The sequence below is a fragment of the Lycorma delicatula genome, chromosome 8 (assembly GCF_047948215.1).
Source record: "Lycorma delicatula isolate Av1 chromosome 8, ASM4794821v1, whole genome shotgun sequence".
NCBI lineage: Eukaryota > Metazoa > Arthropoda > Insecta > Hemiptera > Fulgoridae > Lycorma > Lycorma delicatula.
In genome coordinates this window covers 68,770,195-68,788,661 of record NC_134462.1, presented here as the reverse complement: position 1 = coordinate 68,788,661, position 18,467 = coordinate 68,770,195, and the positions used below count along the sequence as shown (strand labels likewise).

At 27.0% G+C, this 18,467-nt stretch overlaps 1 protein-coding gene across 2 annotated transcripts; it reads right to left on the bottom strand.

The window, feature by feature from the left end:
* Positions 1-16,334, bottom strand: LOC142328722 (vesicle transport protein GOT1B). Of its 2 annotated transcripts, XR_012757342.1 has the most exons (6): positions 15,986-16,334; positions 14,204-14,295; positions 13,006-13,184; positions 10,144-10,225; positions 6,863-6,928; positions 1-2,321 (listed from the first exon to the last, which is right to left on the bottom strand). XR_012757342.1 is itself a non-coding variant. In XM_075372678.1 (5 exons), exons 1-5 carry the CDS (start codon positions 16,008-16,010, stop codon positions 2,277-2,279), a joined length of 423 nt encoding a protein of 140 aa, XP_075228793.1. In that variant the 5' UTR covers positions 16,011-16,331; the 3' UTR covers positions 4-2,276. The 2 variants fall into 2 exon arrangements, 1 of the variants encoding a protein (XP_075228793.1); XM_075372678.1 differs by lacking the exon at positions 6,863-6,928 and having other exon boundaries at positions 4-2,321; positions 15,986-16,331.
* Positions 16,335-18,467: the final 2,133 nt, after the last annotated feature.

The following is an 18,467-nucleotide window of genomic DNA, read 5'->3' as shown; positions in this document are numbered from 1 at the left end:
TTAATGCAATTATTAATTATATAAATTTATTCAATAACAAACACAATACTTGTAATAAACAAATGTACTAATTTAGGCAAAAAAAACTAAAAAAAACAAAAAAATTACTAATTGTAATGCATAAGTGAAATATTAATGATTAAATAAATGTAATTACTGAACATATGAATTATTAGAGTAATTAAAAAATCTGCAGTGCATTAAATTAAATTATCATATAAAATCACTGTAATGTAATGTAATATATAAGTAATAAATAATTTAAACACAATAAATTCATAAGTCAGCTTTTGGACTGGATTAAAAACAAATTACCGACATTAACAAATAAGAAATTATACCTAACTAAAAAATCAGGGGGTCGCCTAGTGTTAAAATTGTCATAATCAATTGTTTTAAGATCTGATTTTTGAGGTCAAAGGTTCTGAGTTTCAAATCCCTAGTAAAGGTAAGTTACTTTTATGCAGATCTGAACACTAAATACTGGGTGCCAGTGTACTTGGTGATTGGGATTGAATTAAACACACACCTCAGGAATGGTCAGTCTGTGTTTACACAACCTCATTTACAGGCCATACATATTATTCTAATCTAATTGGATCAAAACTCTTAAAAAAAAAGATTTAACATTCCTGTAAGTAAAAGTAACACTTTTGCTATTCAGAACAGCAGTTAATAATGGAGGAGAAAGGTTAAGTATGTTCATATTAGAAATATACTTAACCTACATAAATGTACTTAACCTGTAGCAGTTATTTTCTTTTATTAATCCAACTGGACTTGAGTTCAATTTTTCACATACTAGCAGCATTATTATTACAAGAATTAAATGAAATTAATTCTATCAAAAGTCATAATAAGTGTCATAAGGAACTATATATCTTTTAAATTACATTAACTTTCAAATTTGATGTTAAAAATATTCTATAAATTATTGAGACCAAGGAATGATTTATCTTTATTTCCATGTGTACGATTATGCAATTCTGTTGTACTCACAAATCCTTAAATGTCATGGTACTTTTTAGAAACCTACTTATGTGTACTTCCATTTTTACATTCTCTGTATAAATAATTCAAAATGAATTTGAGATTTTATGACTTACTGTTCTAAAATATTATGTTTTTAAAATAGAAATTATTTAAGTCAGCTTGGATCAATTTTTAAAATAAATTGTAAAATAAAAAACTCATGATTCATGCACATATAATAACAAATATTTTACCTTTAACTTAAGGATAGTAGGCATTTTAACAGCTGCTATATCTTATAAATTTGATGATGAAGCTAAGAGAGCTAAAACACTGGTCTAAAAACCTACTGCTTAATACAATTATTAATTATTAACGTACATACATAAACAAAATATAAAAAGCGAGTACAGTACTGTACGTGTAGCTAGCCAAATATAAACAAATTTTTAATCTTTTTAACTTTTATGACTACATATTTTTATATGTTTACAATTTTAAAACTTAAAATTGTAAACATATAAAAATACGTGATTTTTAAAACAGAAAATGTTTATTAACTGATGATGAGGGAACCCCTCAAAAGCGCTTTTATATAATAACAACAAGGATAAGGTAAGAAACATTATTGAATTCTGTACTCTTGGTGGTGAACTTTTTATATTTTTGTCTTTGACATAATTAATACAGAGGGGAATATGGACAAATACAATAACATAAAAAGAATTGATTTTTCTAAGTTAATGTATATATATTACGCTTTCCTGCTTGTTTAAATGTGATACAAATAGAAACAGAGTCCTTACTATAAACAAAATATAGATACATATATTTAAATATTACCCTTATCTTAATTACTGATATAATAATTTAATTTACAAACAACTTAATGAAAAAACTTAATAAATTCAGTTGAAAATGTTAAATAACATTGTTGGCACTATATAATATATAATAATAAAAATTTAACAAGCAATAATTATAAGCATTATATAGAAATGTAATTATTACAATATTAAACAGTTAAATCTGTTCATAAAAATCAGTATTACGATATGTTACATACATTTCGTTTTAATAGAGTAATAATAATAACATTCAATAATACAATAACAATTAACAATACACATTATTATACACCATCAAATTATTATTTAATGTAATCGTAATATTGTACCATTTTTATAGTTGTATGACACTTATCACTGCAGTACATTACACGTAACACTATACATGGTAAACATTTACTTTTTTTTATTTTCTAATAAAAATTATTAATTATAATAATTTTGGAAAATTAATTATCACACCATAGTCCTACTAGAATCACCAGCCAATCTATCCAAAACCTGTGAAAGTGATAAATAATTAATTGTAATATAGTAATAAAGGTAAATTGTTTACCAATAAAAACAGTACAAGTAAATAATTCATTAAATTATATCTAAAATAAGGAAAATTTACAGTTACATACATCAATTAGCAATAGAAATAGAACAAATAATTTCTTTGAAAATATAGAACAATACTTATACCTAATTTGGTTAGCTTACAGAGTTCAAGTAAACAGACTGCGTATATGAGTTTGGTTGATTCACAAGCATCTTTTGTAAATCCTGATGCATACGAGATGTGTTCAAAAAGTAAAAAGAATTTTGAAATTTCACGAGTTGTGAGTTGTATTATTCCGATTCTCAGGATTTTTTCATTGTTGTATTGGTAAATATGTCTGAAGAGTATCTGTACATTTTTAGCCGTGTTGGATGTTTAGTCTGTTGTCAGCTGACAAAAGGATAACACGTGTTTTGGTATGATCGGCAATTTTTTTTCATAAGTAATGGATGAATGGATTAATATAAATAATGGATAAGAGAATTTGTATTAAATTTTCCTATAAGAATGGAATAAAATGTAGCAATGTTTTAAAAATGTTAAATATTGCTTTTGGCGAGCCTGCTATGAGTAAAGCCAAGGTTTACAAGTGGTGTAAGCGTTTCCAAGAAGGTTGTGAAGATGACGAGCCAGCCTGCTTGTTGATAATGTACCTGCTCACACTTCATTACTTATTTGTCAATTTTTAGCCAAAAACAAAACACTGTAATGATTCTCCAGCCGCCATATTTGCCAGACATGGCCCCATGTGACTTTTTTCTATTCCTAAAAATACAGAGAACCTCAAAGGGCCTTCATTTTACAAGCATAGATGAGATTAAAAGTAAATAGCTGAAAGAGCTAAACACTATTCCAAAGATCGAATTCCAGAAGTGTTTCGGGGATTGGAAAAAGCGCTGGTATAAGTGTATAATATCTAATGGGAACAACATTAATATTAGTGTAGATGAATAAATAAAATTCTTTCCAAAAACAAAAATTCTCATTACTTTTTAAACACACCTCGTATAAAAGAAACCATGTGACGTTAATATTCAGCCTACTTCTAATTATATGGTGACTAATATATGAGTAATGATTATAGTATTGTAAATAGATATAGTCGAGTTGTGAATTGGCACTGATACATGGGATATGACTCAGCAAATTCATGACAAACTCACTCACACAAACATAATGTTTATTTATTCTTTACTCTAAGCTAACTGATTACAGTATAGTTAAAGTTTATTTAAAATATTAAAACTAAAAAAAAAAACACTATTTTAAAAATAACAAAGTCAATTTTCTACAAGTAAAATAAAAATAAAATGATAGGTGATGGAAATAGTTTCTGAATAACTTGAGAAACTAATTTACTAACAAAAAAAAAAATAAAAACAATTATTTTAATGCATTTTTGCTTATGAATTTCAATTAATTCATGAAAACATCATTTTCAATTATCTTTAAATTTCAGTATTTGTTAGTAACAATCATGAGGTATAAATAAATAAACTATTAAATTTTAAGTATATTAATTAATAACATTTAGAAGTACTAAATTAAATGATTTTAAATAACTGTAGGGGATGAGGGGCTCAGGAAGCTACCTATCTGATTGAGAAAATGTATTTCTGTTGAAGGAAACTATGTGGAAAAATAAGGTAATTTATTTGTAATTTTTTCTAATATCAATAAAGCTATATAAAAATATTCCAGTTTATATTTGAATAACCCTTAGAACTTAGCACTTTGTATTTTGAAAAATCAAACTTATTTAAAATGGAACAGTTAGTTACAATGGCTAGGGTGGTTGGACTGAGCAGCATTATTAGAAACCAATACATCCAATCTTACCATTACAAACTGCAGAACCTAACAATAGAAAAAAATACTTGCATTATTGTGCTTGTTACTTATATTTTCACCACAAAAAAGTAGAAAAAAAAAAAGTTACATGACAGTTTATCTATCTATTTCTCTGTAATTCTTCACAGCAATCATCTCTTCAGTGATGAAATCTATACTAGTACAGTTTATTTATTTATTCATTTTTTTTTTAACCTCTGGGACCAGCATTAGGTATTGCTTAAGAGGATAAAACGAATGACAAGTAGTGTGTGAAAATGCCATGCGTGACTGAGATTCAAAGCTGGGACCTCTGGATGAAAGGCCGAGACGCTACCACTCCCACCATGGAGGTCGACTTTTTATTTACTCATTTCACTACAGTTATTATTCTAATTATAGTTCAGTAACGACAGATTAATTTTTGTGACATGAAAAATGGCAAGCTAACGCTGACTGGATTCAAATCTATAACCTTCCATGTGAAAGGTAGAGTAGCTACCATTTCATCACAAAGTTACTTTACTGTGTCTCAGTTAAATGTCAACAAAAGCCATGACTCATTACATTTGCTGTACCGGATTTGCTGATTACATAAACTGATGTGTACATGTTATTATAACTGTACAAAAACAATAGTGCTTGAAATACAATTACCGAATCACAGCATCAAGAATACGATAACGTAAGACCATAAGTTTCAGAAAAAAATAGGGATTAAATTCACCAGTTTGGCGAAGCAGGCTATAATCCTACATAGACTCCATGATTAATCACAAATGCACAAGAAACTAAATCACTTTGTTTAGTTTAGGATGAGTTAAAACAAAAGAAAACTGGAAGGAAAGGTGTAATTTGACAGGTGCTAAGTACATAAGGAAACGAATAAATAAAGAATTCAAAAGGATGACAAGTCTTCATTTAAAAGAATTTTTTCATTTAAAAAATTTAATCAGCTTTATCTGATACATTAAAAAAAAATATAGGTAATCAAAAGAATCTATATCATGCTAGCTTATTTCAAGAAAATATGGGGGGAAAAATATCAAAAACTATTAATGCAAATAGAAAAATAATTTGACACAAATTCTTCAAATCAAAACAAATAACGATTTTTTTTGACAGATAGTAGACAAATAGAAGGTTCTAAATCTATAGTTAGCAAAACTGGTAAAATTTAATAAATATAAGTTCAGAATATGATAGTGATTGGCTTATGATGGAAAAACTACAACTCAACAACGTTTAAGTTAATAATTTATTTTCCTTTCACCAATTGATTCAATTGAAATAAGTAAAATCAGATTTTTACATAATAAATAATCCACTGGTAATGATAACCTAATAATGTTATCATTGTTTGTTTAATCAATCTTCTAAAACAGAGGCACTGATTGAGCAGGAGGCACCATTGCCCATTGTGCAATCTATTACAATCTGATTTCTCGTCAGTGAATGTGTCCCTCTAAAATTTTGACTTGAATCCAGGCACAATTCAGCAATACTTCCCTGTCAAAAACTCAAGTGTTTGATTACATCAAAAATTTTGCAATGGCTGTGATGCAGTGGAGAAGGTGAAAGTCACGAACATCGGCTGTGAACCAGCATCAATGATGTCAACATTCAGACTATTCATGACCTTGTGGAAGGTGACTGGCGATGAAATTGCATCAGAGGTGGGCATAAGTGTTGGGAGTAGGCATAAATGTTTGACTTGTAATAAACTCACTAAAAGTCATTGGAACCTATGAACACCTACCATATAGTCCATACTTGTCACTGTGTGATTTCCACAGGTTGGTTTGGTGAAAGAAGCTTTAGGAGGGAAAAGATAAGAAGATTAGGCCGTAGTTGAGCATTATGTGCACAATTGATTGGTAGGGCAACCATTTTGTTTTTTTTATGTAAGTATCAGGAAGCTATCTATTTGGTGGAGAAAATATATTTCTTGCTGGAAACTATGTAGAAAAATAAGGTTATTTATTTGTAATTTTATTTAATATCAATAAAGCTATGTACACAATTACGGAGTATATATTTGAATGATCTTCATAAAAATTTTGATGATATGAAGATATTAACAAAACATGTGCATGATTCTACATATAGCACATAAAAAAAAATTAATTCAACATATTTAAACAGTATGAAATTTACCAATACATTAGATTTGGCAAAAACATCAAAAAACACCACAAACATCAAATATGCAATATATGCCATATAATAAAGGAGTTTACCAACCACTTCCAAATAAGTAACATTTATAAAACTGCTGAGGAAGAGCTACATCACACTTCGTAAAAATATTTTCATATAATTAAGAAAGTAACTTAAAGTAATTTAAAATTTGTTTTATACACCATATCTTTAAAATATTTGATACAGTGCGAAGAAACTACTACTGTTGTTGAACATGTTACATTTTATATTCAGTTAAATAAAATAAACATAAAAAACATCCACAGATAAGACATACATGATAATCCAGTCATAATTCCAGTTAAATACATTACTGCATGCATGGTTCACAGATCAACTACATTTGTTGGTTTTTTTTATTGGTAACTAAACAATACCTTTAATAAAATAAACATTTTTGTTTTCTAAAGGCTAATATTATTTATTTAAAATTCTTTTTAAGAAAAGCAAAATAAAAAAATCTGACCTGTTTTTATTAAGGCATGACAGCATATACAGATGACATCAACAATAAATGTTACTAATAACCAATCTAGAAAGAGGACATAAAATGTATTTTGTGATTTTTTATTAAAGGCCAATTATTAATCACAAAATTTTATAATATGATTTATAACATATGCAAAGAAAATATCATGCAAACTACAAATAATATTATGGTTGTATGAACATTTAAAGTGAATAAACAGTCAAGGTGAATTATTCACATTGCTAGAAGTTGATTGATACATATATATATTTTTTTTAAGAGAATACCAAACATATAAATATGTATTACTTTTTCTTTCCAATAGACAGGTTATCAATGATATTTAAACACCTTTTTAACGCTAATCAGATGAACAAAAAAAGTCATACATTCAATAATAATGGAAACCCTGACCAGCTGTTAACTAAATATAACTATTTTATTTTTTCTTCTGGGGATTTTATTTATATCATTAATAAGTCTTTGGTTTGTTGTTATCGTTATTAATACTTTTATATTTAAATAATTTTGGGTTAATACGATGCATTTTTTACTCAACTATTATGTTAATAAGCTAATGCTAACAATATGTTCCACAACATGCTCAATAAAATGACCATTCAAGGTGTACCTAATAGAGATATATTTAGTACAGTATTGTAATTGTTTGTAGATAAGCATTTCTTTTTTCTATTTTTTTATTCCTCAATGGGTAGTTTCTTAAAATGAAATTTGCAGATTGTATTGGTCTTTGCTTTGATTCAAACTTTTGTTTAGTACTTTAGACTATGTCTCAGGGTCACCTTGTCTTGATCAAAATGGTTTTTTTTTGTCTGCTTACATGTTATTTAGTAAATATTTTCAAATACGTCAACATTTTTATCATCTAAACTGTTATCATTTTAATAGTTTACAATAGAATTATCACTATCAATTTCATTTTTATCCTCCACACCACCCAGTCTTAATCAGTTTCATATCCCATCTTTTTCCCAGTAATCTTTTTCTATTTTCTCTACTTGACTGCAATAACCAATCCAAAATCTTCCTTGAACATACTTTTTATTATTTCCTGATATACTTGTGTAATTTTATCATCAATATATCTGAAGAATTATTAGAATCAAATGTAATGTTTTAGTTATGCCTGCCTAATTCTAATGGACTGAACTCATCTATGTGTAAACTACACTATGACCCTGATCAATTGAAAAGTTGATTTAAAATATGTTTTCTTTTGGTTTTATTTTTTCAACTAAATCATAATGTAAATTTCAACTAAATCAACTAAAATATAATGTAAGTTTTCTCATATTATAACACAAAATTCCATTTTTTTTTTTTTTTTGTAAATAATTGCTTGCGATGTTAACTGGCATTGTCTAATACTAACACAGATGCTGTTAATAAATCTTTTCATTGATCAACTATCAGAATTTATGCTCATTTGAATTCAATTATCTCAAACTGTAGTCTGCTTTAAATAATAATTTTCTCTCATTTATGAATTCTTCTTGTCCTCCGATAAAAGCCATGGATCAATTGATTAGAAGCACTTGTGCTCATAACTCCCACAGTATCTTCAGTTTGCAAACACTTTTTGTTAAATTAAATTTGTGTCTACTCATGTTTAATCTATAAAATATTAGTACTCCTTTCCGATATTATTTTAAAAACGATTTTTAAGTACCTAAATCTGGCATTTACAACATGCTGTGTTTTAATCAAGCGTTTTCTTTTATTTTTGATTGTTGTCCACTTAAACCCATTTCTTTCAACATTTTTTAAAAGAGTGCAGGATTCCTTTTAAAATCAATTTTATTTTGTAACACTGGCAAAAACTTCTTGCAGACAGAAATAACTCTCTTCCTTAAATAAAAATCTTGTAATACTTCTTATATTATATGAGTACAATGACCAAAAACCATCAATTACAGCATTTCTATGTTAGGGCATTTTCTGTTTTTCCTGTTACTGATGGAGTTACTTTCATTGAGCTTCTTTTTATATATGTTTGATAGTTGTTATCAAAATTTACAGTAATTTGAAGTTAATCTAACACTCTTGTTAAAAGGAAAACTAATACATTTTTGTTTAGTTTCTTTATTGCACTTAGGACATTTCTATCCACAACAAGAATAATTTTACCGTATTTTCATAAGTCACCATTGCACTTCACTTGAAATTTACAATGAACATACCTCTAATACTCTAATACTCACATTAAACACTCTAATACTTCAATACTTTACATAATACTTCACATTAAACAGAGCTCTTTTCCTGGCTATACATCAGTATAATAAAATTATCTTATATAAACATATGTATATTTTTCCTTTCAAAATTTAACTTATAAACCGTTATAAAATGCCTTTCTTGAAATAGCTGATGAAAGTTGTGATAACAGCAATATTAGGAAAAACAGACAATATCTAGAAAAAAGTTACTAAAAATAAAAAAATCCCTTTAAGAATAACACTAAATTTACTTGACAGAAAATTCAACAAGTGGAAAAGAATTTAAAGAGCGTTTGAAAGAAAACTGATTAACAGACTGAAATACAAATTAATGCATTACTTTACAGCCCATCAATTTTAACAAAAAAACATAAAAATCAGTTAAATAATAATTAGAATATAAAGACTAGTCTATCTACAGAAAAAAAATTAGGCCTTAACTTTACTTAAAATTAGAACTATATTTAAAATTTTTAAAGATAAATATGCTTAAAAAGGAAATTTAATCATTTTGACTTCTGTAGCTGTGAATATATAATATGACTGGATGTGAAAAACTGTGTTCCCAAGAAACAATCAGTTTCCAGTTCACAAACTTGTTTTTATATATTTTTTTAATGTTAATGAGTAACCAACCAAACAGTTAAAACGGGAAAAATTGATGTAAATTTATAAAAACGTCAAGTAATCTTGTGATAATTTATGTAATCCATTAAATTTTGTAGCAAATTTCACTATGTATACTTTAAAATATTACTGATAAATAGTTTTAAAACAAGGAGTAGAGAAGATGTAAGAAAATGAATACTTACTGAGGAAATTTTATGCCGAGAAACCCGACAATGATTAGTAATATGCAGCAACTTGATTCACATTCACATTAACACATAAATAAGTCATGCCATTAAATTAACAAATATAAAATAAATCAGAAATTGAGGTTAAAATTATTAATATTGTTAGTTATAAAAAAACAACATGAATACTGCAGTTTTAGATTAATAAAAAGTTATTAAGCATGAAACTGTTTTAACGTACCATTCTAAGACCAGGAAGATTAAGTATTGTACCCAGTATTGGAACTCTTCTTAAGAAATTAATAGCAACAGGGAAAAAACCACTGAAAAAAAATCATAAAAAGTAACATTAAGTGACATGAGAAGTTATGACATATTTTTAATAATTAAAAATACAATAAAAACTTTATATGGCTAATAAGTTGGGGACACCATTTAAATTTTATATAACTAATACCTTGGGGATCAGTATTTATATTATATATAGGTCTGTTCAGAAAATAACCAAACATTTTTAATTATACGCCAACAGAGATATTTAGTGACATGTGGTTGGCGGCATTGTCTTCTGCATAACCTCCTCTGTAACCACATGTTCTTGGATTGTTGATATCTTGTTTAGTTTTCATGGTATGGTTATTTGAGTGCAACATGTTAGGAATGATTTTTATAATGTGATTTTCAGGAATAAGGATACAATGTAAACTTTTGCGTGGAAACGGAGAAAACGTTCACAGAAACATTTCAACTTTTGAACAAGCTCTGGGTCTTATGCATGTTATGAACCGTGAAAGAACATCGAGTGGATGTCTGTTGGCAACTTCTTGAACAAGCCAATGACATTGAAACATTCATGCAAAGGATCACAAAAGGAGATGAAAGCTGGGTTTATGGCTACAACTCTGAGACAAAAGTTCAATCATCACAATGGATTGGCAAAAGATCTCCACAACCCAAGAAGGCGCATGTCACTCTTAATCCAACGTCAAGTGATGCTTCTGTTTTTTCGATTTTAATAGAATTGTGCATTTTGAATTCTTGCCTAAAGGTGAAATAGTGAACTGTGCGTACTACCTAGGCGTTTTACAATGGTTACGTGAAAAATTACACAAAAAGAAACCAGAGTCGTGGCAAGACAACTCATGGTTCCTTTACCATGACAATGCATCTGTCCTCTCGCAGCCTCCCTTCTTGCCAAACCTGGTTGGCTCCTTGTGATTTTTTCTTATCTTTGAAATTAAGATCAGTGATGAAAGGAAGCCATTTTGAGACTACTGATGTCAATAAAGCAAATTCATCACAGACCTTAAAAGCCATTTCAAATGAAGCTAACAAGGGCTGCTTTGTGAAGTGGAAACACCACTGGGAAAAGTGTGTGAATAGGGAGGGGAGTACTTTGAAGTGGACAAGGGCCAATAAGCTATAAAATTAATAATAAAGATTAAAAAAATAAAATTTAGTTATTTTCTCAACACACCTCGTACTGGAGTTGTTTGGGCATTGTACAAAGTAAGTGGAAACATTTCTCAGAATATAAGGGAACTGATCTGAGTTGAGAAAGCTTAAGGCATATACACTTCATACTAATCTTAATACAATGTGGAATTATGGGTTGTCAGATCCATGGTAGAGGAAAACTTCTAAAGTATTGGAAATTAGGTACAAAAGGAATAAAAGTATGGATCATATATAAAATTTACATATGAAAAAGAAAATGAGTCTGGAATAAAAAGTATGTTAAAATTGAATAGAGAAAGTTACATTAGTTGAAAAAATGAATAAAATACCAATAAGAAGAATTACAAGAGGAAAGTAAAAGAAAGATGGCTAAGAGCTAAATTCAAGGGCTGATGACTATATAACAATGGAGGATGTATATAAATATTTTTTTTTAATGTACGTGGATGAATGGAGAAGCAGATGATTTGTTGCCGTAACCTTCTCTTAAATAACCAGGAGGACCTCAATTCCTAAGACATTCCTCCAGTTTGTTTATTAGTAAACAAACTATTCAGTTTGTTTATTAGTAAAGTACTGATGAAAAATATTTAATACCTTAAAAAAAAAATAGTGTTGTAGGAAAAAAAAAAAGGTAAAAAAAGAAGTGTTTTAACATTTTTAGAATGCAGCAATCTGATTCTAGAAGCAGCAGGATTATCAAATTACAATGTTGCCTAAAAGTACATGTTGTGAGACAATGAAAATAATTATGATTAGTTCTTATTTTTTGTTTCAACTAGTTCTGGTCCTGTTTGTTTACAATAAACTTATTAATACATTTTATTAAAGAGAAATTGTTGATTAATGAGATAAATATCAATAAATATTTTTTTTTAAATTTGTAATTTTTCATATCAACTTTATTTTATAAACATGGCTGCAGATCAAACATAAACTAAAAGTAACACCCAAGTAATAGTATAATGAACTAATCTTGTTTACGAGATAGTCTCCAGATTATCAGTAAACATGCTCAGAAAATAAGATAAAATCGATTTCTTCTGTTAGTTGTATGTTACAGGCATAACTAACTCTTGTAGAAAAAAAATACACGCAAAAATTGAAAAACAAATTACATTTTTTCTAATGCAAAACTTGTAAATGAAAGCGGATTGCCTATATTATACCAAATACATCAATACCTCATTCACATAAACAAATTCTGGTGAAATTAATTACAATTAATATATTATACAACTGTTTTATATATGTTTAACTGTAAAAATTTTTTAAAAGGATGTATATGTAAAAATTATATAGATGTTATCAAACTTTTTTTTAAATTCAAAATATTCCTCCATCCATAATAAAAAATAACAAAATTTGTTTAGTGCAAGTAGCCACTGTCTTTCGGAACATAGAGTGAATAATAACTGACTACATAATCAGTAGTAGTCAGTTTTAAGCATGATCCAAAAATACATTAATAAAATTATAATGTAAAAATACATCATCATTTTTATTTTTACTGATGATGGTAAACAATTGTTAGTACCAAAAAGAATAGCTTTGTAGCAAATTCTTTACCAGATGAAACACACTTGTTTATAGGGAATGATAAATATGATTAATAACGCTTATTAATATGACAGCACAAACATACCTGAATAACAATATAAAACCATACATCTCTAATATCATCCCAACAATAGGCCATCCCAATAATACAACGACTATTCCACCAAAAAATGCCACTGATGCTTTAGCTTTATGTCTTTGAAAAAAAAATCTGAATGTTCTTTCCAAACCAATAACGCTTGCAAGACCAGCTATGAATAGAATCTGTAATATGTACACATATTATATTAATATTCAACATAAAAATTCCAATAAATAGTTTCTTATAAATTTATTAACATTTTTTTAAGTTTACAGACAATAATAATAGTTTAATAATATTGCAATTTAAAATAAAGTAGAGAAAAATGACATTTTTTCCCTATGTGATGGATCTGAATACCCAAAATTTTAAGCTGATAGTCTTTTCCATAAACGAGGGGTCTTTGAACAACCAACACCTTATCATTAATTTTTTATGAATATATGCCAGTAATTACAAAAATGTATATCTGATTTTTTATATTTATTTCATCGTTATGCAAAAATTATGTAGTGGTTTTTTAAAAAATTACCTGAAGTTTGATATTTGTTGATTGTGTTTCATGGGTATGGGTAATGATAATCTGTTTTTTTTTTTTTTTTAAAGAGCTTATAAGATAAATCAAAGAGAAAAAAGTTAGTTAAGTTTTTACTAGACCAACAAGGTTAGCAGATCTGTCCATACTTTAAGTAACTAAGGACTGTTTATTTTGGTAATGGAAAGAAATAATAGGAAAAAAGTAAAAGTAGACAGATTTACATAGAGAAAATAAATGGAGACATAGAATAAAAAAAAATGTTTTTTTAATGATGTGTAATCATGTAATTCTCTTTCTTAAATAACAAACAATAGTTCTTTTACCGAGTTGAACCAAACTTGAGCCTGGTATATTCCAAATCAATGGACTTTTACATTAAAATTAGTAGTTTTGTAATGTCCTCATCGTCATAATTTTCTGATCAACTATGGAGAGCAAAGAGTTTTGTATTGGACGTATACAGATTGTGTGTGCAAATGTATTTGTTGTAATTCCTATAGACTTTTTTAAAATAAATTTAAACCCTCAAAAATAACATGAAGCCAAGATTTAACATGGTCAATTTTTTCCATCAAATAATTCATAAGATATGTCTTCACAGACAAGTTTTTTGCAATAAATATTAAAATAAAATTTTACAAATTAAAGGATAAATTTACTTACATTTCCAATTGCTAATAAGCCTTTATCAAACAATAATAAAACTCCTAAAAATAAGAAGAAAATACCAAATCCAGCTAAACCAACACCAATTTCTGGAAAAAAAAATGAAAATAACAGATATAATACAATCATCTTTCTATTTCACTAGAAATTAAGCGAACATTTATTGCCTAAATAATAACAATCTATAAGATTGTTATTATTTTAATAAAAGTTAATTTCTTCTAGAAAATATGTACTTATGTCTTTCATAATCACTATGTTTTATAAACGAAAAAAATCTAAGTGGTATTTGCACAATATAGAACAACCCCAATAAACCTACATCAAAGCCATTTGTTTTTTTTTTTCAATTGCACACATAATTTAAAGCTTTAAAAGTTATTCTTCAGTCATTTAATTCTTTGATTAAAGTCTTTTGTTTACACAAAAATACTAAGCAAGTGAAGTGTTTACATAAAAGTGAGTAATTCTAATATGGTAAAATCTCTCTTATAATTTCAAACATAACTGAAATTACAACAAATTGTATATGAATTCTATCAGATGACAATTACATCTACCCTCAAAAGACAAATTACAAAATATGTGTAAATTCACATTCAGTAGAAAAAAACTACTGAATTAACTAATATAAATTAGTAAATAAATAATAAAGTAATTGGTACAGCATAACAAATAGTGTTTTCAGAGTAGCAAACTTAATATCATTAATAAATGTGTACGATTCAGTAAGCAAAAAATTTCTAGAAAATTATGGGTTTCTTATATAACTAATAATCACATAAGTAGCAGTTCATATTTTTTCTCTAATTAAAGATATATATTTCTGAATATAAGATACTTTTGTAAATGTAATTTTAACTGTAAATTTTGACTACTAATATTATTATTAATAAATGTCAACATGCAATGAAATTGCATCCAGTATAGTTAAATTTCAAGATTAGAGGAAACCAGTTTATTAATTATTTCACACAATTCAATTTCCAAGATGATGTAGCTAATAAAATAAATGAAGTTTACTGTTATTATCTAGGTACATATGCTACTTATTGCTATATTCTTTAAACTACTACATTTTCAATTATTATTGCACATAATTTAATAATACTCATTTAATTTAAAGTTATTAACTTTAAATACAATAACCAAAAACTGTAAACATGGTGAAAATCTGAGGGTTAAAAAATGTCAATGAAAATTTGAAACCTACTGTACAATGTGTTTACTCATAGATGTGTTTCTGCTTATCATATGCCAAGACTATTGACCTGTGAATGCACATTATCTTTCAAAATAATTACAAAGAAATTTCTTTATCAAAGTGGCAGGCTGTGTGATTTGAAATTTCAAAACTTTGATCCATTTTGCAGTGTTTTGTTTCAATTACTGTACTCGATTAAAAAGAACTTATTTTCCCCAAATATAAAACTAAAGAAAATGATTTGTTGTGCTAATTAAACCTGTAATTTTTAAGATATACTTACAATTCTACTACTCAATATAAGTTTTTTAGATTTCTAAAGTACTCTGAGAAAGACTGCATAGTTTGAAACTATCCTAACTGGATCCCTTGACCTAATAAACTCAGATTAATATAATACAATTAAAAATCAAATTATTGTAAATAATTATCAGATAAATAATGTAATATAATGAACTGTTACTGATCATTAAAAAATGAAAATCACAATGTTCTTATAGAAATTAACTGCAAACATTATAGTTAAGTAATGTAAAGAAGTGATAACAGTCACGTTTTTCGAAATAAATACTTACTTTGAACATCAGAGATCTCAATCATAATGCTGAAGTTCTCTCTGAGAATTACACAAACAAATGATGGGTTTAAACAACAAATAATTTTTAAATTTATGATTTGCACAACCTAACAATTTGAAACCTCCCTCTCGTTACCGGGAACACAATATCAAAATTCTTCAAACTGGAAATTACCAATATCAGTCACAAAAATGCCTACAAGAAAACATTTTCATGAGAAAATTTATACTTAAAATATATTTCGTACAATGATTCATTCACCCTGCATTATAACATCGATAAACACATAACCAAAACTCATCACAAACCTACAAGGTAGCCATGGCCATGACGTGGGGATTACAACGAAACATATGTAAAAGTAAAATATGTATGACATATAAAAATTATTTTTTAGAATGTTTAAAAAATGTGTTTTTCGTAATAAATTATATCTTCTATGAGCGCATAAAAGATTATACGATTACTTGAACTATAATAATTTAAATATTTTTTTAAGTAATGCTTTTTTAGATTCTGATATCTTAGTTTGGATGTTCAACGATAGGTGGCAGTTGCTGTATTTAACCAGAGTACATACTACTGTATTTACGTGAGTTATGGGTTTCCTCGCCAGTCATATGTGTCAATTGTAAACAGTGTGCAATAACCTTCATAGGAAAAGCCGCTTGCGTTGTTCGTTTATTACGTTATGTTTACAGTGAATTTTGATATGATTAGAAGTTAATGTTAAATTTTCTGATTGTAACAGTTACTTCATTGTGGAATATGCGTTCATAGCTATACAGCTGTTGAAAACATTTCAGTGGTTAAGAACGGTTTCGTGTTTTCTGTATTATGTTGTTTCATGTTATGTTTTATTTATGAGATTTGTTTTGATTGTATCGAATAAATTTTAGTTTTAAAATATATTTAACTGTTGACCTGTTACTGTTTATTTTATGACATTTGCTATGTGTTGTATTTAAATAAAGTTATTTACTGAATTAAAGTTTGTGGCGAACAACTTTCGAGAATGTAATCACCGATTGATAATCCGTTACACTTTCAAATAACGGTGCTGTCCGGTATATTTTCCAGAACTTTAACAGTGCGTTACTGTAGGCAGTCAGACGTAAGTAACTTTTGTTTTAATACAATTTTATGTATTTGTGTCAAACATTTTGTTTAATTTTTAAGTGTTATAACTGCTGTCAATAATATCGATAACAAACATTTTGACAAAATTAAAATAAGTAGAGTACGTGTTTGTTTTCACCCGATGATTAATTTATTAGTCTTCTGGTATTATTACATTTTCTAGATTAAGATAATTTTTATTTATTTTGTACACGAATGTCGTACATGTGTTACACTAATTAATTAAGTTTATTTTTAGATATTAATTCTTTTATTCATTAATGTTTTTGTAAAGTACTTATTTTTATAATTGTTGTGAATATGACTATTTTATTAGTTAAAAATAAATTATGTGTGTGGGTGTGTGTATATATATATATATATATATATATATATATATACATACATACATACATACACATCTGAACATATTATTTTTAACTCATATTAATTGAACTCGTATAACTTAAGTCATATCAAATGAAATTTAGATAAAATCAATGGATGAAGTTTTATTTGATGAAAATCTATATTAACAAAACAAAATAAACAAATTTGCTGACATACAATTATTATAATGTATTTGTTTATTCTCTTTTGTTAAATTTAACTTAAAAAAATTTAGAATAAAATTTTGCTACTAATATCAAAACATTTTCAAGTATCACATTACAACTTTTCAACTGATTACAACTGGTTGAAATGCTTTGTTATATTTTCAGCTTAAATTATTGTTAGGAGTATTTTTATCAATATACAGTGTAAAATAGTGCTAATTAATTCTAAAGTCTACATAGAAACGCTGAAAGTATTTTAACATATAATGAAAATCTTCATTATTATCATTTATTTTGTTTCATTTATATAAATTATTAATTTCTGTAATTTTAACTTTAATCTGTTAATGTAAAAAAAAAATATTATTCTGAAGAACACTGGGAATTCAAAATACCAGAAAAAATGCATATGTATACCTTTTATTATAGAAAATCTTTTTTTTTAATTATTATTTTAATCTGGCGGTCAAATATGCATCTGATCATTGTAGAATAGAGTGAAAATTGTCTTCATTGCATATTTTTGAATGTTTTTTAAATTAATATATTTTAAAGAAATTATTTTTTAGATTTAAATATTATATTTAAATGATGTAGGCCATAATTTTGTTATTAGTTAATTTAAATTGTTTATCAGTACTAGTTTATTTTTCTTTGACCCTTTTGCTAGCTTTATGCATTGCAGCAAATTTTGAGTGTCACCAGTAGTTTATTGTGTTTAAATTAATACACTGAGACTTTCTCAAATTTACATAATCAGACTGAAGCCCTAGCATCTAGTAGAATGGTCCAATTTACTATAT